The sequence below is a fragment of the Oncorhynchus clarkii genome, chromosome 19 (genome assembly GCF_045791955.1).
Source record: "Oncorhynchus clarkii lewisi isolate Uvic-CL-2024 chromosome 19, UVic_Ocla_1.0, whole genome shotgun sequence".
NCBI classification, from domain to species: Eukaryota; Metazoa; Chordata; class Actinopteri; order Salmoniformes; family Salmonidae; genus Oncorhynchus; species Oncorhynchus clarkii.
The window spans coordinates 26471738-26492597 of record NC_092165.1 but is presented as its reverse complement, the minus strand read 5'-3'; the positions used below and the strand labels follow the sequence as shown (position 1 = coordinate 26492597).

The following is a 20860-nucleotide window of genomic DNA, read 5'->3' as shown; positions in this document are numbered from 1 at the left end:
TATTCACCCCCTTTGCTATGAAGCCCCTAAATAAGATCTGGTGCAACCAATTACCTTCAGAAGTCACATTAGTTAAATTAAGTCCACCTGTGTGCAATCTAAGTGTCACATGATCTGTCACATGATCTCAGTATATATACACCTGTTATGAAAGGCCCCAGAGTCTGCAACACCACTAAGCAAGGGGCACCACCAAGCAAGCGGCACCATGATGACCAAGGAGCTCTCCAAACACGTCAGGGACAAAGTTGTGGAGAAGCACAGATCAGGGTTGGGTTATAAAAAAATATCTGAAACTTTGAACATCCCACGGAGCACCATTAAATCCATTATTAAAAAATGTAAACAATATGGCATCATAACAAACCTGCCAAGAGAGGGCCGCTCACCAAAACTCACAGAACAGGCAAGGAAGGTATTAATCAGAGAGGCAGCAAAGAGACCAAAGATAACCCTGAAGGAGTTGCAAAGCTCCACTGCGGAGATTGGAGTATCTGTCAATAGGACCACTTTAAGCCGTACACTCCACAGAGCTGGGCTTTACGGAAGAGTGGCCAGAAAAAAAGCCATTGCTTAAAGAAAAAATAAGCAAACACATTTGGTGTTCGCCAAAAGGCTTGTGGGAGACTCCCCAAACATATGTAAGAAGGTTCTCTGGTCAGATGAGACTAAAATGTAGCTTTTTGGCCATCAAGGAAAACGCTATGTCTAGCACAAACCCACCTCTCATCACCCCGAGAACAGCATCCCCACAGTGAAGCATGGTGGTAGCAGCATCATCTGGTGGGGATGTTTTTCATCGGCAGGGATTGGGAAACTAGTCAGAATTGAAGGAATGATGGCGCTCAATACAGAGAAATTCTTGAGGGAAACCTGTTTCAGTCTTCCTGAAATTTGAGACAGGGACAGAGGTTCACCTTCCAGCAGGACAATGACCCTAATACTGCTAATGCAACAGTCTAGTGGTTTAAGGGGAAACGTTTAAATGTCTTGGAATAGCCTTGTCAAAGCCCAGACCTCAATCCAATTGAGAATCTGTCGTATGACTTAAAGATTGCTGTACACCAGCGGAACCTATCCAACTTGAAGGAGCTGGAGCTGTTTTACCTTGAAGAATGAGCAAAAATCCCAGTGGCTAGATGTGCCAAGCTTATAGAGACATACCCCAAGAGACTTGCATCTGTAATTGCTGTGAAAGGTGGATGTACAAAATATTGACTTTGAGGGGGTGAATAGTTATGCACGCTCAAGTTTTCTGTTTTTTTTGTGTCTTATTTCTTGTTTGTTTCACAATAAAAAATATTTTGCATCTTCAAAGTGGTAGGCATGTTGTGTAAATCAAGTGATACAAACTCCCCAAAAATCAATTTTAATTGCAGGTTATAAGGCAACAAAATAGGAAAAATGCCAAGGGGGTGAATACTTTCACATGCCACTTTACACTATTATAAAGATGGAACTTGGAACTTCCTTCCATCTCATATTGCTCAAATAAACAGCAAACCTGGTTTCAAAAAACAGATAAAGCAACACCTCGTGGCACAACCCCTCTCCCCTCTTTGACCTAGATAATGTGTGTATATGCATTGATATGTAGGCTACGTGTGCCTTTTTAAAAATGTATGTAGTTCTGTCCTTGAGCTGTTCTTGTCTAATGATGTTCTGTATTATGTCATTCTGTATGATGTTTCATGTTTTGTGTGGACCCCAGGAAGAGTAGCTGCTGCTTTTGCAACAGCTAAATGGGGATCCTAATAAAATACCAAACACCAAATGTCGAAATGCTGAATTAGCAAGTCTTTATTCATATAAAAAAAATCTGATTTATTTTAAGTCTCCATGTGGTCTATATTAAAGGGCACTTCATTTATCGCAACAGGCTTTTAAAATGCAATATTGGTGCAAAATGTCTACTTAAAATATCAAAGGCACTCTTTTCGTGGAACGACCTTACAATTATTATACTATGTTCAACACTGAATACAGGCAGGCTCACATAATGTCCAGAGAAATGATCTGTAGGTGGGCTGTGTCCTAAATGGTACACAAATGGAGTGCACCATGTATGGCATACGGTGCCATTTCAAATTGACCCGTGATGTCTTTAAAAAATATTCAGCTAAACATAGTCTTGGCTGCTTAAAGCAGATGTTAACGTTCTCTCTCCTGTGACCAGGACTTGGAGAACACGTTTGACGGCTGGACAGAAGACCTAGCCCACCTGACGGTGCTGAGGGAGTCCCTGTCTAGCTACATCAGTGCTGAGGACCTGTCTGTTCTACAGGAACGTATAGAGCTTCTGCACCGCCAGTGGGAGGAGATCTGTCACCAGGTACTGTATGGCTGTTGAATATGTTGCTGTGAGGAGAAGCAGTCTCTTCCCACGGCCTCTGTGTGTCTGACTCAATAGGTGTGTCATCAGTCCAGCAAGAGAGACTAGAGCTGTCATTTTAGTTGTAATCACATGGTGCCAAATGGTGGTGCTGAAGCTCCACGATAGGCCATGGCCGCACTACGTACGCATAGTTATGGGAACAGGGTTGAATCTTGCAGGCTTGCACTGATTGCCGACTCGTGCAGAAAGATCTGCAGCAGACTATGGTCAATATGATTGAATAGTGGTTCTGCAGTATTCTTTATCGCCTTTGTGAAACATATCTCTGGTGATTTCATAAAGCTGGAAGCGTAGTGTTTAGTATAACTAGACTTGAGATAGAGAGAACTGTAATGCAAAACAGTACAGGATGTTTCCCCTTCAAACTACATCCGGTGTTGTATGTGAATATAGACCACATAGTGACAGGAAGTCACACAGTGCTAGCGTTAGATGCATTACATTAGGTAACACCTCTACATCACTGCTACCTCTTCATTAATGTTCTGCTAAGTCTATGGATATTGCCTAGTACTGCTTGTTGTGTATGTTTCTTTTTTTATATAAACATTTTCATTTCTCTGTGCAACAAGCTATTATCCTTACCATGGTGAATTAATTTCAAATGAGCATATGTATTTACAACACCTGTGTATCTGTCTTGCTGTCTCTCTCTCTCTCTCCATAGCTATCCCTTCGGCAGAAGCAGGTGAGTGAGAAGCTGAATGAGTGGACCGTGTTTAACGAGAAGAACAAGGAGCTGTGTGACTGGCTTACCGACATGGAGAGCAAGGTGTCCCAGAATGGAGACATCAGCATCGAGGAGATGATCGAGAAGCTACGCAAGGTAAACACCAACCGAATCCAGACCTTGTCTTTTCATTTGTGTTTGATTAATTAGACAAATATCCCATTGAAATGGTATTCTCTACACTGAATTGCTTCAATGAGAAATGCTTGTAGAAGTTGATTCCTCTTTGAATAATGTTTCAGTCCAAACTGTTACACTATTCTCCCTTTTACATGGTCTGATGACGGTTTTTACTCCCTCTCCCAGGACTACCAGGAGGAGATAGCGGTGGCTAAGGAGAACAAGCTGCAGCTGCACAAGATGGGTGAGCGCCTAGCCAGGGCCAGCCACGAGACCAAGGCCTCTGAGATAGAACACAAACTCAGCAAGGTGGGCGAGCGCTGGCAACACCTGCTGGACCTCATCGGAGCCAGGTAAGGAGTGCATTCGGAAAGTATTCAGACCACTTGACTTTTTCCACATTTTGTTACGTTACAGCCTTATTCTAAAATGGATTAATGACAAAGCAAAAACAGGTTATTAGAAATGTTAGCAAATTTCAGAAAAATAAAAAAACTGATATTACATTTACATAAGTATTCAGACCCTTTAGTCAGAACATTGTTGAAGCACCATTGGCAGTGATTACAGCCTTGAGTCTTCTTGGGTATGACGCTATAAGCTTGGCGCACCTGTATTTGGGTAGTTTCTCCCATTCTTCTCTGCAGATCCTCAAGCTCTGTCAGGTTGGATGGGGAGCGTCGCTGCCCCAGCTATTTTCAAGTCTCTCCAGAGATGTTCGATCGGGTTTAAGTCCAGGCTTTGGCTGGGCCACTCAAAGACATTCAGGGACTTGTCCTAAAGCCACTCCTGCATTGTCTTGGCTGTGTGCTTAGGGTTGTTGTCCTGTTGGAAGTTGAACCTTAACCCCAGTCTGAGGTCCTGAGCGCTCTGGAGCAGGTTTTCAAGGATCTTTTCTCCATTCATCTTTCCCTCGATCCTGACTAGTCTCCCAGGCCCTGCTGCTGAAAAACATCCCCACAGCATGATGCTGCCACCACTATGCTTCACCCTAGGGATGGTGTCAGGTTTCCTCCAGACGTGACGCTTGGCATTTAGGCCAAAGAGTTCAATCTTGGTTTCATCAAGCCAGAGAATCTTGTTTCTCATGGTCTGAGAGTCATTTAGGTACCTTTTTGCAAACTCCAAGTGGTTTGTCATGTGCCTTTTACTGAGGAGTGGCTTCTGTCTGGCCACTCTACCATAAAGGCCTGATTGGTGGAGTGTTACAGAGATGGTTGTCCTTCTGGAAGGTTCTCCCATCTCCACAGAGAAACTCTGGAGCGCTGTCAGAGAGACCATTGGGTTCATGGTCACCTCCCTGACCAAGGCCCTTCTCCCCTGATTGCTCAGTTTTGCCAGGCGGCAAGATCTAGAAAGAGTCTTGGTGGTTCCAAACTTCTTCCATTTAAGAATGATGGAGGCCACTGTGTTCTTGGGGACCTTGAATGCTGCAGACAGAGTCTCATAGCAAAGGGTCCGAATACTTATGTAAATAAGGTATTTCTGTTTTCACTTTGTCGTTATGTGGTATTGTGTGTAGATTGATGAGGAAAATGTTCTATTTAATCAATTTTAGAATAAAATAAAATGTGTAAAAAAGGGAAGTGGTCTGAATACTTTCCAAATGCACTGTATATACTATGGCCGGGTGTGTGGGATAGGAAGTACATGGATATGCTATACTGCTGTGGGTTAGGAATATACACACATTTGATTACACACGCCATTGGCGTTAATATTTGCTTTGATGCAGCCTTCTTGACTTTCAGAAACTCTCTGGCTGGCCCAGTGTACAGTACTGTACTTAGCACAATTTGACCACAATGGGACTTCCTAGTACAATATAGCTTGAATAAAATAAAAACAATGAGTGGAAAGAAGTGGTTTAATAACTGTGTTAATAGTTTTTAGGTGCTTCTTTACTAGGAATCTGCTGTGGTATGTATGTTTTTCTAAAACAATCATCATGTATCCGGTTGCTATAGAGTGAAGAAGCTGAGGGAGACTCTGGTGGCAGTGCAGCAGCTGGATAAGAACATGAGTAGTCTGCGGTCCTGGCTGGCCCACATAGAGACTGAGCTATCCAGACCCATCGTCTATGACACCTGTGATTCCCAGGAGATACAGAGGAAGCTGGACCTGCAGCAGGTAAATATCCCGTCAGCTTGGTGGTCCCAGATCTGTTTGTGCTGTCTTGTAGACTCCTGTAGTCGTTGCCATAGCAGTTGGCAAGATGGCATTAACAGATCTGGCACCACCAGGCTACCGCATCAGTGGGCTGTGAGTACTTTGAAAACACACTGTAGTTTACACTGATTGGTATAGCAATTAATACAGATACTGTACATAGTCAATGATGGTTGCTTATGTTGATATTTTATAGATCCTTTTTTAGTTCCTAGCAGACAGGCTTACAGACAATACAATAGAGAAGGGCTTATTGAAAAATCTTAGCAGGTTTCTTGGTTCTGAAAAGATCCCACCCTCTTTCTCTAACATAGCGTACCATAACATCCTTTCATCTTTCTCTCCATCTATCCAGGAGCTTCAGCGTGACATAGAGAAGCACAGTACAGGTGTGGCGTCTGTGTTGAACCTGTGTGAGGTGCTGTTGCACGACTGTGACGCTTGTGCCACGGACACAGAGTGTGAATCTATCCAGCAGGCAACTCGCAGCCTGGACCGCCGATGGAGGAGCATCTGTGCCTTGTCCATGGAAAGAAGGCTCAAGTAAGACCTACGCAGTTTAACTTAACCTTTTACTGCAGTGGGATAAATCAGGGTCGCACAGTGTGTTTTCTTGGTAGTCTTAAACAGATCTACTTTGAAACAAAAGTATACACCTCACACACATGGTTATGGGCTTAAAAAAAATTTGCATCCCAATATTACACTTTATATACAGTACCAGTCAAACCTACCCATTCAAGGTTATTCTTTATTTTAACTATGTTCTACATTGTAGAATAATCGTGAAGACTTCAAAACTATGAAATAACACATATGGAATCATGTAGTAACCAAAAAAGTGTTAACCTTTTGCGACGAGCAAACCCGTATCCGGGAGCGTAATCATAGCCTCAAATGCATTAGCATAACGCAACGGACATAAATACCCCCCTTTCCTATTCATGAAAATCGCAAATGAAATAAATATATTCAAACACAAGCTTAGCCTTTTGTTAACAACACTGTCATCTCAGATTTTCAAAATATGCGTTACAGCCAACGCTAGACAAGCATTTGTGTTTATCATGTTTATCATGGCATAATGCTATGCTAGGCTCTGCTGGCAGCAGGCAACATTTTCACGAAAATAAGAAAAGCAACCAAATTAAATAATTTACCTTTGAAGAACTTCAGATGCTTTCACTCAGGAGACTCCCAGTTCGATAGCAAATGTTCCTTTTTTCCAAAAATATTATTTTTGTAGGCGAAATAGCTCCCGTTTGTTCATCATGCTTGGCTGAGAAATCGACCCTAAAATGCTACAACTATAACGCCAAACTTTTTTCAAAATTTGCTCCATAATATCGACAGAAACACGGCAAACGTTGTTTAGGATCCATCCTCAAGGTGTTTTTAACAAATATATTCGATAATATATCCGTCGAGGCAGTTGGTTTCTCATAAGAAGCAATTGGAAAAATGGCTACCTCAGTATTTTCCGCAAGGTTTTCTGCGGGAGACACCATGTGACCACATGCCATATATGGTCCCTTACAGCCATTCTTCAAGGGAAATGCCTAAAAAGACGTCACAATGCTGTAGACACCTTGTGGAAAACGTAAACTCATTCGTAGCTCATTCACAGCCATATAAGGAGTCATTGGCATGAGGCAGTTTCAAAAAATGCGGCACTTCCTGGTTGGATTTTTATCTGGGTTTCGCCTGTAACATTTCTGTGGCACTCACAGACAACATCTTTGCAGTTTTGGAAACGTCAGAGTGTCTTCTTTCCAAAGCTGTCAATTATATGCATAGTCGAGCATCTTTTCGTGACAAAATATCTTGTTTAAAACGAACGTTTTTCATCCAAAAATTAAAATAGCGCCCCCTAAATCCAACTGGTTTAAACAAATCAAAATATATTTTATATTGGAGATTCTTCAAAGTAGCCACCCTTTGCCTTGATGACAGCTTTGCACACTGTTGGCATTCTCTCAACCAGCTTCACCTGGAATGCTTTTCCAACAGTCTTGAAGGAGTTCCCACATATGATCAGCACTTGTTGGCTGCTTTTCCTTCACTCTGCGGTCCAACTCATCCCAAACCATCTGAAATGGGTTGCTGTCGGGTGATTGTGGAGGCCGGGTCATCTGATGCAGCACTCCATCACTCTCCTTCTTGGTCAAATAGCCCTTACACAGCCAGGGTGTGTTGTGTCATTGTCCTGTTGAAAAACAAATTATAGTCCCACGAAGCGCAAACCAGATGGGATGGCGTGTCGCTGCAGAATGCTGTGGTAGCAATGCTGGTTAAGTGTGCCTTGAATTCTAAATAAATCAGACATTGTCACCAGCAAAGCACCCCAACACCATCACACCTCCTCCTCCCATGCTTCACTGTGTGAACCACACATGCGGAAATCATCCTTTCACCTACTCTGCGTCTCACAAAGACATGCGGTTGGAATCAAAAATCTCAAATTTGAACTCATCAGACCAAAGGACAGATTTCCACCGGTCTAATGTCCATTGCTCGTGTTTGTTGGCCCAAGCAAGTCTCTTCTTCTTATAGGTGTCCGATGAAGGCCTGATTCACCCAGTCTCCTCTGAACAGTTGCTGTTGAGATGTGTCTGTTACTTGAACTCAGTTTCTGAGGCTGGTAACTCTTATGAACTTATCCTCTGCAGCAGAGGTAACTCTGGGTCTTCCTTTCCTGTGGCGGTCTTCATGAGAGCCAGTTTCATCATAGCGTTAGCGGAAGCCAGCGTTAGCGGAAGTCAGCGCATTGGTGCGGCTGGCTTCCGGGTTGGATGTGCGCTGTGTTAAAGAAGCAGCGGCTTGATTGGTTGTGTATCGGAGGACGCATGACTTTCAACCTTCGTCTCTCCCGAGCCCGTACGGGAGTTGTAGCGATGAGACAAGATAGTAGCTACTACAACAATTGGATACTACGAAATTGGGGAGAAAAAGGGGTAAAATTTAAAAAAAATATATAAAAAAAAAATATATATATATATATATATATATATATATATATATTTAGATTTGTTTAACACTTTTGGGGACTACATGATTCCATATGTGTTATTTCATTGTTCTGATGTCTTCAGTATTATTCTACAATGTAGAAAATAGTTACAAATAAAGAAAAATCCTTTAATGAGTAGGTATGTTCAAACCGTTTCACATAGAAATGTACAAATATATATACAGTGCCTTGCGAAAGTATTCGGCCCCCTTGAACTTTGCGACCTTTTGCCACATTTCACGCTTCAAACATAAAGATATAAAACTGTATTTTTTTGTGAAGAATCAACAACAAGTGGGACACAATCATGAAGTGGAACGACATTTATTGGATATTTCAAACTTTTTTAACAAATCAAAAACTGAAAAATTGGGCGTGCAAAATTATTCAGCCCCCTTAAGTTAATACTTTGTAGCGCCACCTTTTGCTGCGATTACAGCTGTAAGTCGCTTGGGGTATGTCTCTATCAGTTTTGCACATCGAGAGACTGACATTTTTTCCCATTCCTCCTTGCAAAACAGCCCGAGCTCAGTGAGGTTGGATGGAGAGCATTTGTGAACAGCAGTTTTCAGTTCTTTCCACAGATTCTCGATTGGATTCAGGTCTGGACTTTGACTTGGCCATTCTAACACCTGGATATGTTTATTTTTGAACCATTCCATTGTAGATTTTGCTTTATGTTTTGGATCATTGTCTTGTTGGAAGACAAATCTCCGTCCCAGTCTCAGGTCTTTTGCAGACTCCATCAGGTTTTCTTCCAGAATGGTCCTGTATTTGGCTCCATCCATCTTCCCATCAAGTTTAACCATCTTCCCTGTCCCTGCTGAAGAAAAGCAGGCCCAAACCATGATGCTGCCGCCACCATGTTTGACAGTAGGGATGGTGTGTTGCTTTTACGCCAAACATAACGTTTTGCATTGTTGCCAAAAAGTTCAATTTTGGTTTCATCTGACCAGAGCACCTTCTTCCCACGTTTGGTGTGTCTCCCAGGTGGCTTGTGGCAAACTTTAACCAACACTTTTTATGGATATCTTTAAGAAATGGCTTTCTTCTTGCCACTCTTCCATAAAGGCCAGATTTGTGCAATATACGACTGATTGTTGTCCTATGGACAGAGTCTCCCACCTCAGCTGTAGATCTCTGCAGTTCATCCAGAGTGATCATGGGCCTCTTGGCTGCATCTCTGATCAGTATTCTCCTTGTATGAGCTGAAAGTTTAGATGGACGGCCAGGTCTTGGTAGATTTGCAGTGGTCTGATACTCCTTCCATTTCAATATTATCGCTTGCACAGTGCTCCTTGGGATGTTTAAAGCTTGGGAAATCTTTTTGTATCCAAATCCGGCTTTAAACTTCTTCACAACAGTATCTCGGACCTGCCTGGTGTGTTCCTTGTTCTTCATGATGCTCTCTGCGCTTTTAACGGACCTCTGAGACTATCACAGTGCAGGTGCATTTATACGGAGACTTGATTACACACAGGTGGATTGTATTTATCATCATTAGTCATTTAGGGCAACATTGGATCATTCAGAGATCCTCACTGAACTTCTGGAGAGAGTTTGCTGCACTGAAAGTAAAGGGGCTGAATAATTTTGCACGCCCAATTTTTCAGTTTTTGATTTGTTAAAAAAGTTTGAAATATCCAATAAATGTCGTTCCACTTCATGATTGTGTCCCACTTGTTGTTGATTCTTCACAAAAAAATAAAGTTTTATGTCTTATGTTTGAAGCCTGAAATGTGGCAAAAGGTCGCAAAGTTCAAGGGGGCCGAATACTTTTGCAAGGCACTGTATATGTTTATGAATTATGAAATTATGAAAAATATGAATAACATTCCACCCCTGAGGTCACTAGAGGGTGATTTGCTAATATGACTGCAGGAAAGGGCTACTACTTTTAGATACAGTTGTCGCAGTTGTTTCTACAGTAGTGCGATTTATTTTATTTTTTTTCTTCCCAAGAGTATCATCAAGCAAAGTGCGGTGATGTAACTCTAGGGTTGGTTAGTCTATTTGAACACTTATGATGTAGGCTGTCACCATAACTTAAAATAGTCCATATCGTTTTCATTTCTAAGGATTGAAGAGACATGGCGTTTGTGGCAGAAGTTCTTAGAGGACTTTGCACGTTTTGAGGAGTGGCTTGTGACCTCAGAGAAGACTGCTGCTCTGCCCAACTCTTCAGGCGTGCTCTACACTGTGGCCAAGGAAGAACTAAAGAAGTTTGAGGTACAGTACAGCTATTACAGACCACCTTATTTGATATGCTGTAAACCACTATATTCTCTCCCCATGTATCTCATATTCAGAAGACAGTACCTCTACAGTACATATCTAGACAAAACTCATGGGTGGACTAACTTGTCTCTGATTGATACTAAATGATCAATTGATCAACTAAATTGTCAACTGCATGATTAATCAACATTTCCTTGATCAATACTAATGTGTGGGTTGATTAATATATATATTTGAATTATATGTTGTCCTGTAGGCATTCCAACGTCAGGTCCATGAGAGTCTGACCCAGCTGGAGCTGATCAATAAGCAGTACCGCCGTCTGGCCAGGGAGAACCGCACCGACTCCTCCTGTCGCCTCCGGGAGATGGCCCACGACGGGAACCAGCGCTGGGACAACCTGCAGAAGAGGGTGGCCTCCATCCTCCGCAGACTCAAGGTACAGAGTCACGTCCATCCTTGTTGAACAACTGTAACACAACATAAAGTCTTGTATATAGTCCAATTCTACACTCCTAAATATCCGAAGTGCTCACAGAAAGAAATCATGAGGAGTGTCTGCCCAAAATTGCAATTCATTGGTAGAAGAAAAAAAGTCTGCGAGAAATGTGTATCCTAAAGCATCCCTTCATGATTTCTCCAGCACTTTATCAGTCAGCGTGAGGAGTTTGAGACGGCCAGAGACAGCATCCTAGTGTGGCTCACGGAGATGGACCTGCAGCTCACCAACATAGAGCACTTCTCAGAGTGTGACATCCAGGCCAAGATCAAACAACTCAGGGTAAGAATGCCCACAATACCTCACACCTTGGGGCTGCCCAGGTACATGCTACTGGTCATTTTTTTATTAAACTTTATTTAACTAGACACGTCTATTAAGAACAAATTCTTATTTACGATGACGGCCTACCACGGCCAAAACCTAACCCGGGCGACGCTGGGCCAATTGTGCGCCGCCCTATGGAACTCCCAATCCCGGCCTGTTGTGATACAGCCTGGAATCAAACCAGGGTCTGTAGTGACGCCTCTAGCACTGAGAATCGGTGCCTTAGACCGCTGTGCCACTCGGGAGAACAAGTCATCATTTTTGCTAATAAGTTTCACACCTGGTGGTTGTGAACTCAACCTTACCTGGTTGGTCTCTGCTTCTCTTCCACTTTTTGACAACCTCTGATGTAAAATGAAGTACATTTGATTGATTGATTGATTGATTGTCTACCAGGCGTTCCAGCAGGAAATCTCTCTGACCACTGGGAAGATTGAGCACATCTTCCACCAGGGTGAGGTGCTGCTAGAGAAGAGTGAGCCTCTGGATGCCGCTGTTATAGAGGAGGAGCTGGAAGAGCTGCAGAGATACTGCCAGGAGGTGTTCGGACGTGTGGAGCGCTACTACAAGAAGCTCATACGCCTACCGGTAAGCCTAGGGATGACATCTACTGGCCCCCTTGGTTCGATTTTAATGTTGGGTGACTTGGCTTCTAGCACCCTTTCATAGTAAAAAAAAAAAAAAAAGAGGATAGAGTTGAGCACATTCTCTCCTGTGGCCATTTTACCAAATGATGCCATGTCTTGATTCCTGGAACCTGTCGTTGTCTTTGTTGACTGTCTCATAAGTGTACCTCCCACTCCTCTTCCTCCAGCTAACAGGTGACGAGTACGACGTGTCATTCTCGGACCGGGAGTTTGAACTAGACGAACCTGGGGACCTGTCCAGCATTCCCTGGAGTGAGCGTCTGGGAGACTGCCTGATGTCCCCTCTACCCTCCCTAAGCCACTCTGCTTCCCTGGCTGCCCCTCTGCGGACTGGGGCTGAGCGCTCGGGCAGGGACACCCCAGCCAGTGTGGACTCCATCCCCCTGGAGTGGGACCACGATTACGACCTGAGCCGGGGGCTGGAGAGCGCCAGCAGGGCCCTGGGCCTGGCGTCTGAGCAGGGGGAGCACGGAGATGAGGGGAGCTACCAGGGATCAACTTCTGCCTCTGCTCTGTCAGGTCAGTCTAGTCTACACCCCTCACACCCGTACTGTCAGATACTAAGGATAACACACCCCTCACAACTTAAGATAGCCTCGATCTCAGAGAGAGTGGAGACATCACAGTGGAGAGATACAGTGTTGTACAGTGGCTGTTAAAGCACACTCATATTCAGCCCTGTTAATTGTAAGAAATGTGTGTATGTATATGTTTCTTCCAGATGTAGTGATCCCAGAGAGCCCTGAGGCCTTTGTTAAACTAACTGAACAAACCCTGAGGTCCTTGGATGGTAGGCAAGATGCCGTAGTGTGGAAAAATAACACTAACAGCCTACTTACTGCCTGCTAGTAGATTGGTTTGGTTTTCTTACTCGCACACTGAAGCATAACAGCAATTACTGTTAACCAACAGCACCACTTCCTAACTATTTGTATTTTTTTATATTACATTTTGCAGCACATAGGCTACTGTAGCTAACCTCAAGCTAATTTGTGGTTGGCATCCTGTGTGTTTCAAAAGGTGCATGTTGTTGTGCACTGTTGGGGAGATGTTGTTGTCTGTTGTTTTTTGTGTTACAAATGTCCTTTGTCCCTTGTCTTCTCATTTACCACTGAATGGATAACACTCACTATTAATGATATCTTACAATGTTTTGGATGGATTTCTATGTCTGTTTGAAGAAAACATTTAGGGACGGTTTTTCGGGCACAGATTAAGACAGATTAAAGGAAAACTCCACCCAAAAACGACATTTTGGTATTTGTTTCATTAATCCATTGTTGACATAGTCCCAAAATGTTTTGCTTGTCACCAATCAAGATTTCAAGATATGTAACTTTCATATTATTTTCATGTATTTTGAAAGTTACATATCTTGAAAACTAGATTTTTGGGTGGAATGTTCCTTTAAACGAATCCAGGCTGTATCACATCCGGTCGTGATTGGGAGTCCCATAGGTCGGCACACAGTTGGCCCAGCGTCATCCGGGTTTGGCCGTCATTGTAAATAAGAATTTGTTCTTAACTGACCTGCCTAGTTAAATAAAGCTTAAATAAAATTTAAAAAATTAAAAACTCCTGAATAATCTACATTGAACGTGCTTTTAAATCCAACAGGAGTAGGCTTAATCTAGGTCTAAGAAACCGGCCCTTGAACATAAAATCAAAGCCTTTATCTAACTGTATTCCATCTCATCTTCCCATCCTCAGGAGAGGGAGGTACCCTGGAGACTCACATACTACAGTTGGACAAGGTTCTGGACACAAGCCGGTTCCACCTGCAACAGACAGAGAACATAATCCGCAGCCGCACCCCGACTGGCCCCGAGCTGGACGCTTCATACATGGGATATGTGAGTACCGCTGGTCTCATTCACTGGTTAATATACTGGTCTCATTCACTAGACTAGACACCTAAGTATTCTGCAGCCAATTTGGCTCTCAGGGTTTGTAATCATGACGTTACGATCTAAACTATTCCATGAATGTTATCGGTATGTCTGATAAGAGACCCTTATCACCGTTCTGTGAGTTACAGTACCAGCCAAACGTTTGGACACACCTTACTCAATCCAGGGTTTTTCTTTATTTTTACTATTTTCTTAATTGTAGAATAATGGTGAAGACATCACAACTATGAAATAACACATATGGAATCATGTAGTAACCAAAAAAGTGTTAAACAAATCAAAATATATTTTATATTTTGAGATTCTTCAAAGCCACCCATTGCCTTGATGACAGCTTTGCACACTCTTGGCATTCTATCAACAAGCTTCATGGGGTAGTCACCAGGAATGCATTTTATTTAACAGGTATGCCTTGTTAAAAGTTCATTTGTGGAATTTCTTTCCTTCTTATTGCATTTTAGACAGTCAGTTATGTTGTGCCAAGGTCGGGGGGTTATACAGAAGACAGCCCTATTTGGTAAAAGACCAAGTCCATATTATGGCAAGAACTGCTCAAATAAGCAAAGAGAAACAACAGTCCATCATTACTTGAAGACATGAAGGTCAGTCAATACGGAAAATGTAAAGAACTTTGAAAGTTTCTTCAAGTGCAGTCGCAAAAACCATCAAACGCTATGATGAAACTGGCTCTGAAGACCGCCACAGGAAAGGAAGACCCAGAGTTACTAATGCAGCAGAGGATATGTTCATTAGAGTTACCATCCTCAGAAATTGCAGCCCAAATAAATGCTTCACAGAGTTCAAGTAACAGACACATCTCAACATCAACTATTCAGAGGAGATTGCGTGAATTTGGCCTTCATGGTCAAATTAGGACACTAAAGAGGCTTTTCTACTGATTCTGAAAAACATCCCTGCTCATCTGCATGAACATGCCTTAGGCATGCTGCAAGGAAGCATGAGGACTGCAGATGTGGCCCGGGCAATAAATTGTAATGTCTGTTCAGTGAGACGCCTAAGACAGCGCTACAGGGAGACAGGATGGACAGCTGATCGTCCTCGCAGTGGCAGACCACGTGTAACAACACCTGCACAGGATCGGTACATCCGAACATCACACCTGCGGGACATGTACAGCAACTGCCCGAGTTACATCAGGGACGCACAATCCCTCCATCAGTGCTCAGACTATCTGCAATAGGCTGAGAGAGGCTGGACTGCGGGCTTGTAGTCCTATTGTAAGGCAGGTCCTCACCAGACATCACCGACAACAACGTCGCCTATGGGCACAAACCCACTGTCGCTCGACCAGACAGGACTGGCAAAAAGTGCTTTTCACTGACGAGTTTCAGTTTTGTCTCACCAGGGGTCATGGTCGGATTCGCGTTTATTGTCGAATAAATGAGCGCTACACCGAGGCCTGTACTCTGGAGCGGGATCGATTTGGGGGTGGACGGTCCCTCATGGTCTGGGGCGGTGTGTCACAGCATCATCGGACTGATCTTGTTGTCATTGCATGCAATCTCAACGCTGTGCGTTACAGGGAAGACATCCTCGTCCCTCATGTGGTACCCTTCCTGCAGGCTCATCCTGACATGACCCTCCAGCATGACAATGCCACCAGCCATACTGCTCGTTCTGTGCGTGATTACCTGCAAGACAGAAAAGTCAGTGTTCTGCCATGGACAGCAAAGAGCCCGGATCTCAATCTCATTGAGCACGTCTGAGACCTGTTGGATCGGAGGGTGAGGGCTAGGGCCATTCCCCCCAGTAATGTCCGGGAACTTGCAGGTGTCTTGGTGGAAGAGTGGGGTAACATCACACAGCAAGAACTGGCAAATCTGGTGCAGTCCATAAGGAGGAGATGCACTGCAGTACTTAATGCACTGATTGTTACTTTTGATTTTGCCCCCCCTCCCCCTTTGTTCAGGGACACATTATTACATTTCTGTTAGTCACATGTCTGTGGAACTTGTTCAGTTTATGTCTCAGTTGTTGAATCTTGTTATGTTCATACAAATATTTACACATGTTAAGTTTGCTGAAAGTAAACGCAGTTGACAGTGAGAGGACATTTCTTTTTTTGATGAGTTTACTAAAGGACACACATAAGAAGAAAATACTTGCTTTGGCCAAGAAACACGAGGAATGGACATTAAACCGGTGGAAATCTGTCCTTTGGTCTGATGAGTCCAAACTTGAGATTTTTGGTTCCAACCGCATGTGTAGTTCCCACCGTGAAGAATGGAGGAGGTGTGATGATGTGGGGGTGCTTTGCTGATGAAACTCGTGATTTATTTAGAATTCAAGGCACACTTAACCAGCATGGCTACCACAGCATTCTGCAGCGATACGCCATCCCATCTGGTTTGCGATCAGTGGGACTATCATTTCTTTTTCAACAGGACATTGACCCAACAGACCTCCAGGCTGTGTAAGGGCTATTTGACCAAGAAGGAGAGTGATGGAGTGCTGCATCAGATGAGCTGGCCTCCATAATCACCCGACCGCAACCCAATTGAGATGGTTTGGGATGAGTTGGACTGCAGAGTGAAGGAAAAGCAGCCAACAAGTGCTCATCATATGTGGGAACTCTTCAAGACTGTTGGATAAGCATTCCAGATGAAGCTGGTTGAGAGAATGCCAAGAGTGTGCAAAGCTGTCATCAAGTCAAAGGGTGACTACTTTGAATAATCTAAAATATCAATTATATTTTTATTTGTTTAACACTTGTTTGGTTACTACATGATTCCATATGTGTTATTTCATAGTTTTTAAGTCTTCACTATTATTCTACAATGTAGAACATAGTTAAAATAAAGAAAAACCCTTGAATGAGTTTGTGTGTCCAAACTTTTGACTGGTACTGTATGTCTCAATGGAACGTCTTTGGGAAACATTGTGTCTTTATCTACACAAATCATGTGGTTTGTAAAATAAGTATCTACTCAGCGGGATTACATGATGTGAACATCTCAGTGACATGCTTTCCATCCGCTGCCTTGTCCTGTCATGTTGTGTAGATGCGTCTGTTGGGCGAGTGTCGTGGTAGTATAGACACGGTGAAGAGGGTGGGCTACGAGCTGAAGGGGGAGGAGGACAAGGCCTCAGGACTCGCTGACCCCATTGGTGGTGATTCACAAACAACAGGTAACGTTTGGCTTTCAGATGTTGATACTGTACTGTATACAGTGCCTTCAAAGTTTTCACACCCCTTGACTTTTTCCTCATTTTGTTGTGTTACAGCCTGCATTTCAAATTGATTAAATGTACCCTATAATGTCGAAGTGGAATTATGTTTTTCAATATTTTTACAAATAAATGTTTGTATTTGTATTTATTAAGGACCCCAGCAACAATAAGGCAGTTATATACAATGTTAAATATTACATGACATTACATTTCATAACACTTTTCACAACACACCAAGTGTGCTTCCCCAGGCCTCTACTCTACTACCACATACAGTGGCTCCAAAATTACTGGCCCGCCTAACTGGCAATGCACAAACAATACTTTAAAAAATATAAACAATATAATTATAGAGAAACTCAAAATACCAACATGTGAGAAATACTGTACTTTATTAATGTTTCAATGGAACCCACCACAATCATACAATTATTTAATACAAAATACATTTCACCAAAATCAAGGTTTCATAATTATTGGCACTCCTCATTTAGTGCCACCACCTCTGGCAAGGATAACAGCATGGGGTCTTTTCCTGTAATGTTTCACAAGGTTAAGGAACACATTTGGAGGGATTTTGGACCATTTCTCTATGTAGATCCTTTCAAGATCCTTCACATTCTTGGGTTTGCGCTTATCAACTGCCCTCTTCAACTCAGCCCACAGGTTTTCGATTGGATTGAGGTCCGGCGACTGAGATGGCCATGGCAGAACATTGATTTTGTTGTCACAGAACCATTTCTGTGTGGATCTTGAGGTCTGTTTTGGGTCATTGTCTTGTTGGAAAGTCCACATACGGCCAAGTCCCAGCCTTCCGGCAGAGGCAACCAGATTGTCAGCCAAAATTGCCTGATACTTGGTGAAATTCATTATGCCCTCAATCTTAACCAGTTCCACATGATTGTTTGTGCTTTGCCAGTCTTGTGGGGTACGCATGGGTGTCCAAGCTGTATGCTGGTAGTTTAAACAGACACCTCAGTGCATTCATCATGTCAACACTTCTTATAAAAACAAGTAGTGATGAAGTCAATCTCTCCTCCATTTACATGCATATTGTTAATGTTAGCTCTCTGTGTACACATTTTAAGGGCCAATCGTGCTGCCCTGTTCTGCGCAATTGTAATTTTCCGAGGTCCCTCTTTGTGGCACCTGACCACACGACTGAACAGTAGTCCAGGTGCTACAAAACTAGGGCATGTAGGACCTGCCTTGTTGATAGTGTTTTTAAGAAGGCTGAGCAGTGCTTTATTATGACCATCACAGTATCAGGGTTACTCCAAGCAGTTTAGTCACCTCAACTTGCTCAATTTCCACATGATTTATGACAAGATTTAGTTGAGGTTTAGGGTTTAGTGAATTATTTGTCCCAAATACAATGCTTTTAGTTTTTGAAATATTTAGGACTAACTTATTCCTTGCCACCCATTCTGAAACTAACTGCATCTCTTTGTTAAGTGTTGAAGTGATTTCACTTGCTGTAGTAGCTGACGTTGTGTAGTGTTGAGTCATATGCATACATAGACACACTGGCTTTACTCAAATGTCATTAGCATGTCATTAGTAAATATTGAAAAAGTAAGGGGCCTAGACAGCTGCCCTGGGGAATTCATGATTCTACCTGGATTATGTTGGAGAGTCTTCCATTAAAGAACACCCTCTGTGTTCTGTTAGACAGGTAACTCTTTATCCACAAAATAGCAAGGGGTGTACAGCCATAACACATACATTTTTCCACCAGTAGACTTTGATCGATAATGTCAAAAGCCACACTGAAGTCTAACAAAATAGCTCCCACAATATTTTTATCGTCAATTTCTCTCAGCCGATCATCAGTCATTTGTGTAAGTGCCGTGCGTGTTGTCCTTCCCTATAAGCGTGCTGAAAGTCTCTTGTAAATTTGTTTACAGTAAAATAGCATTGTATCTGGTCAAACACCATTTTTTTCCAAAAGTTTACTAGGGATTGGAAACAGGCTGATTGGTCAGCTATTTAAGCCAGTAAATTATTGGGTAGAAGAATTACTTTTGCTTCCCTCCAGCCCTGAGGGCACACACTTTCTAGTAGGCTTAGATTGAAGATGTGGCAATATTGTCTGCTATTATCCTCAGGAATTTTCCACCCAAGTTGTTAGACCCGGGTGGCTTATCATTGTTGATAGACAACAATATTTTCTTTCACCTCTTCCGCACTCACTTTACGGATTTCAAAATTACAATGCTTGTCTTTCATAGTTTGATCAGTTTACTTTGATGTGTAATGTCGGCATTTGTTGCTGGCATGGCATGCCTAAGTTTGTTAATCTTGGCAATGAAAAAGGTATATCCTGCCATTCCTTAAATATTCAAAGCTGAAATGTCTTGAGTCAAAGTATTCAACCCCTCTGTTATGGCACGTCTAAATAAGTTCAGTAAAAAAAAGTTATTAATTACACTTTGGATGGTGTATCAATATACCCAGTCACTACAAAGATACATTTGTCCTTCTGAACTCAGTTGCTGGAGAGGAAGAAACCGCTCAGTGATTTCACCAGACCAATGGTGATTTTAATGGCTGTGATAAGAGAGAACTGAGGATGGATCAACAACATTGAAGTTACTCCACAATACTAACCTAATTAACAGGGTGAAAAGAAGTAAACCTGTACAGAATAAAAATATTTCAAAACATGCATCCGATTTGCAAGAAGGCACTAAAGTAATACTGCAAAAAATGTGGTAAAGCAATTCACTTTTTGTCCTAAATACAAAGTGTTATGTTTGGGGCAAATCCAATACAACACATCACTGGGTACCACTCTCCATTATTTCAAGCATAGAGGTGGCTGCATCATGTTATGGGTATGCTTGTAATCGTTAAGGACTAGGGAGTTTTTCAGGATAAAAAATAAACGGAATTTCGATAAGCACAGGAAAAATCCTATAGGAAAACCTGCTCCTCTGCTTTCTATCAACCACTGAGAGATTAATTGACCTTTCAGCAGGATAATAGCCTAAAATACAAGGCCAAATATACACTGGTGTTGCTTACCAAGAATACCGTTAATTTTCCTGAGTAGCCAAGTTACTGAATTTTGAAAATAATAATGGGCAAATGCACAATCCAGGTGTGTTAAGCTCTTAGAGACTTACCCAGAAAGAAGATAATCATAAATTTTCAGTAAATGTGCAAACATTTCTAAAAACATGTTTTCACTTTGTGATTATGGGGTGTTGTGTGGGTGAGATTCTTTTTTTTTTTCAATCCATTTTGAATTCATGCTTTAACATAACAAAATGTGGAATAAGTCCAGGAGTATCAATACTTTGTGAAGGCACTGTAAATCAGGCTTAACATAGTCATTAATGGAGAGGTCTTTAGATGTAAAGTAGCAATGGTACGTTGATGCCCAGAACTTGTAGTCAACGATGACACAGCATTGTGTGGTGGTTGTGTGTTTGCTGCCTTGTCTTTGCCTTATGCGCTAGTAGGCTCAATGAGAGAAGTAGGTAAAGAAGTACAAAGTCAGACGTTTTAAGGCAGATTCTTCCTGCGGGGCAGAAGAATACACATGTCGTTGGGCTGTACTGAGCTGTAAGTTCTATCGAACCTCAAATGCCTGAATATATAACTAGCCATAGACATAA

At 42.4% G+C, this 20860-nt stretch overlaps 1 protein-coding gene across 1 annotated transcript in view; it reads left to right on the top strand.

Moving 5' to 3' along the window:
• The window catches only part of LOC139374983 (nesprin-1-like), a 141092-nt gene that overhangs the window by 110873 nt on the left and 9359 nt on the right, over positions 1-20860 (top strand). Inside the window, exons 131-143 of the mRNA XM_071116288.1 lie at positions 2177-2332; positions 3063-3221; positions 3432-3598; positions 5213-5375; positions 5770-5957; positions 10503-10653; positions 10919-11101; positions 11306-11443; positions 11885-12076; positions 12303-12654; positions 12857-12925; positions 13846-13988; positions 17069-17195. Coding sequence (XP_070972389.1) covers positions 2177-2332; positions 3063-3221; positions 3432-3598; positions 5213-5375; positions 5770-5957; positions 10503-10653; positions 10919-11101; positions 11306-11443; positions 11885-12076; positions 12303-12654; positions 12857-12925; positions 13846-13988; positions 17069-17195 — 2188 coding nt within the window. The remainder of the gene's footprint in view (positions 1-2176; positions 2333-3062; positions 3222-3431; positions 3599-5212; positions 5376-5769; positions 5958-10502; positions 10654-10918; positions 11102-11305; positions 11444-11884; positions 12077-12302; positions 12655-12856; positions 12926-13845; positions 13989-17068; positions 17196-20860) is intronic.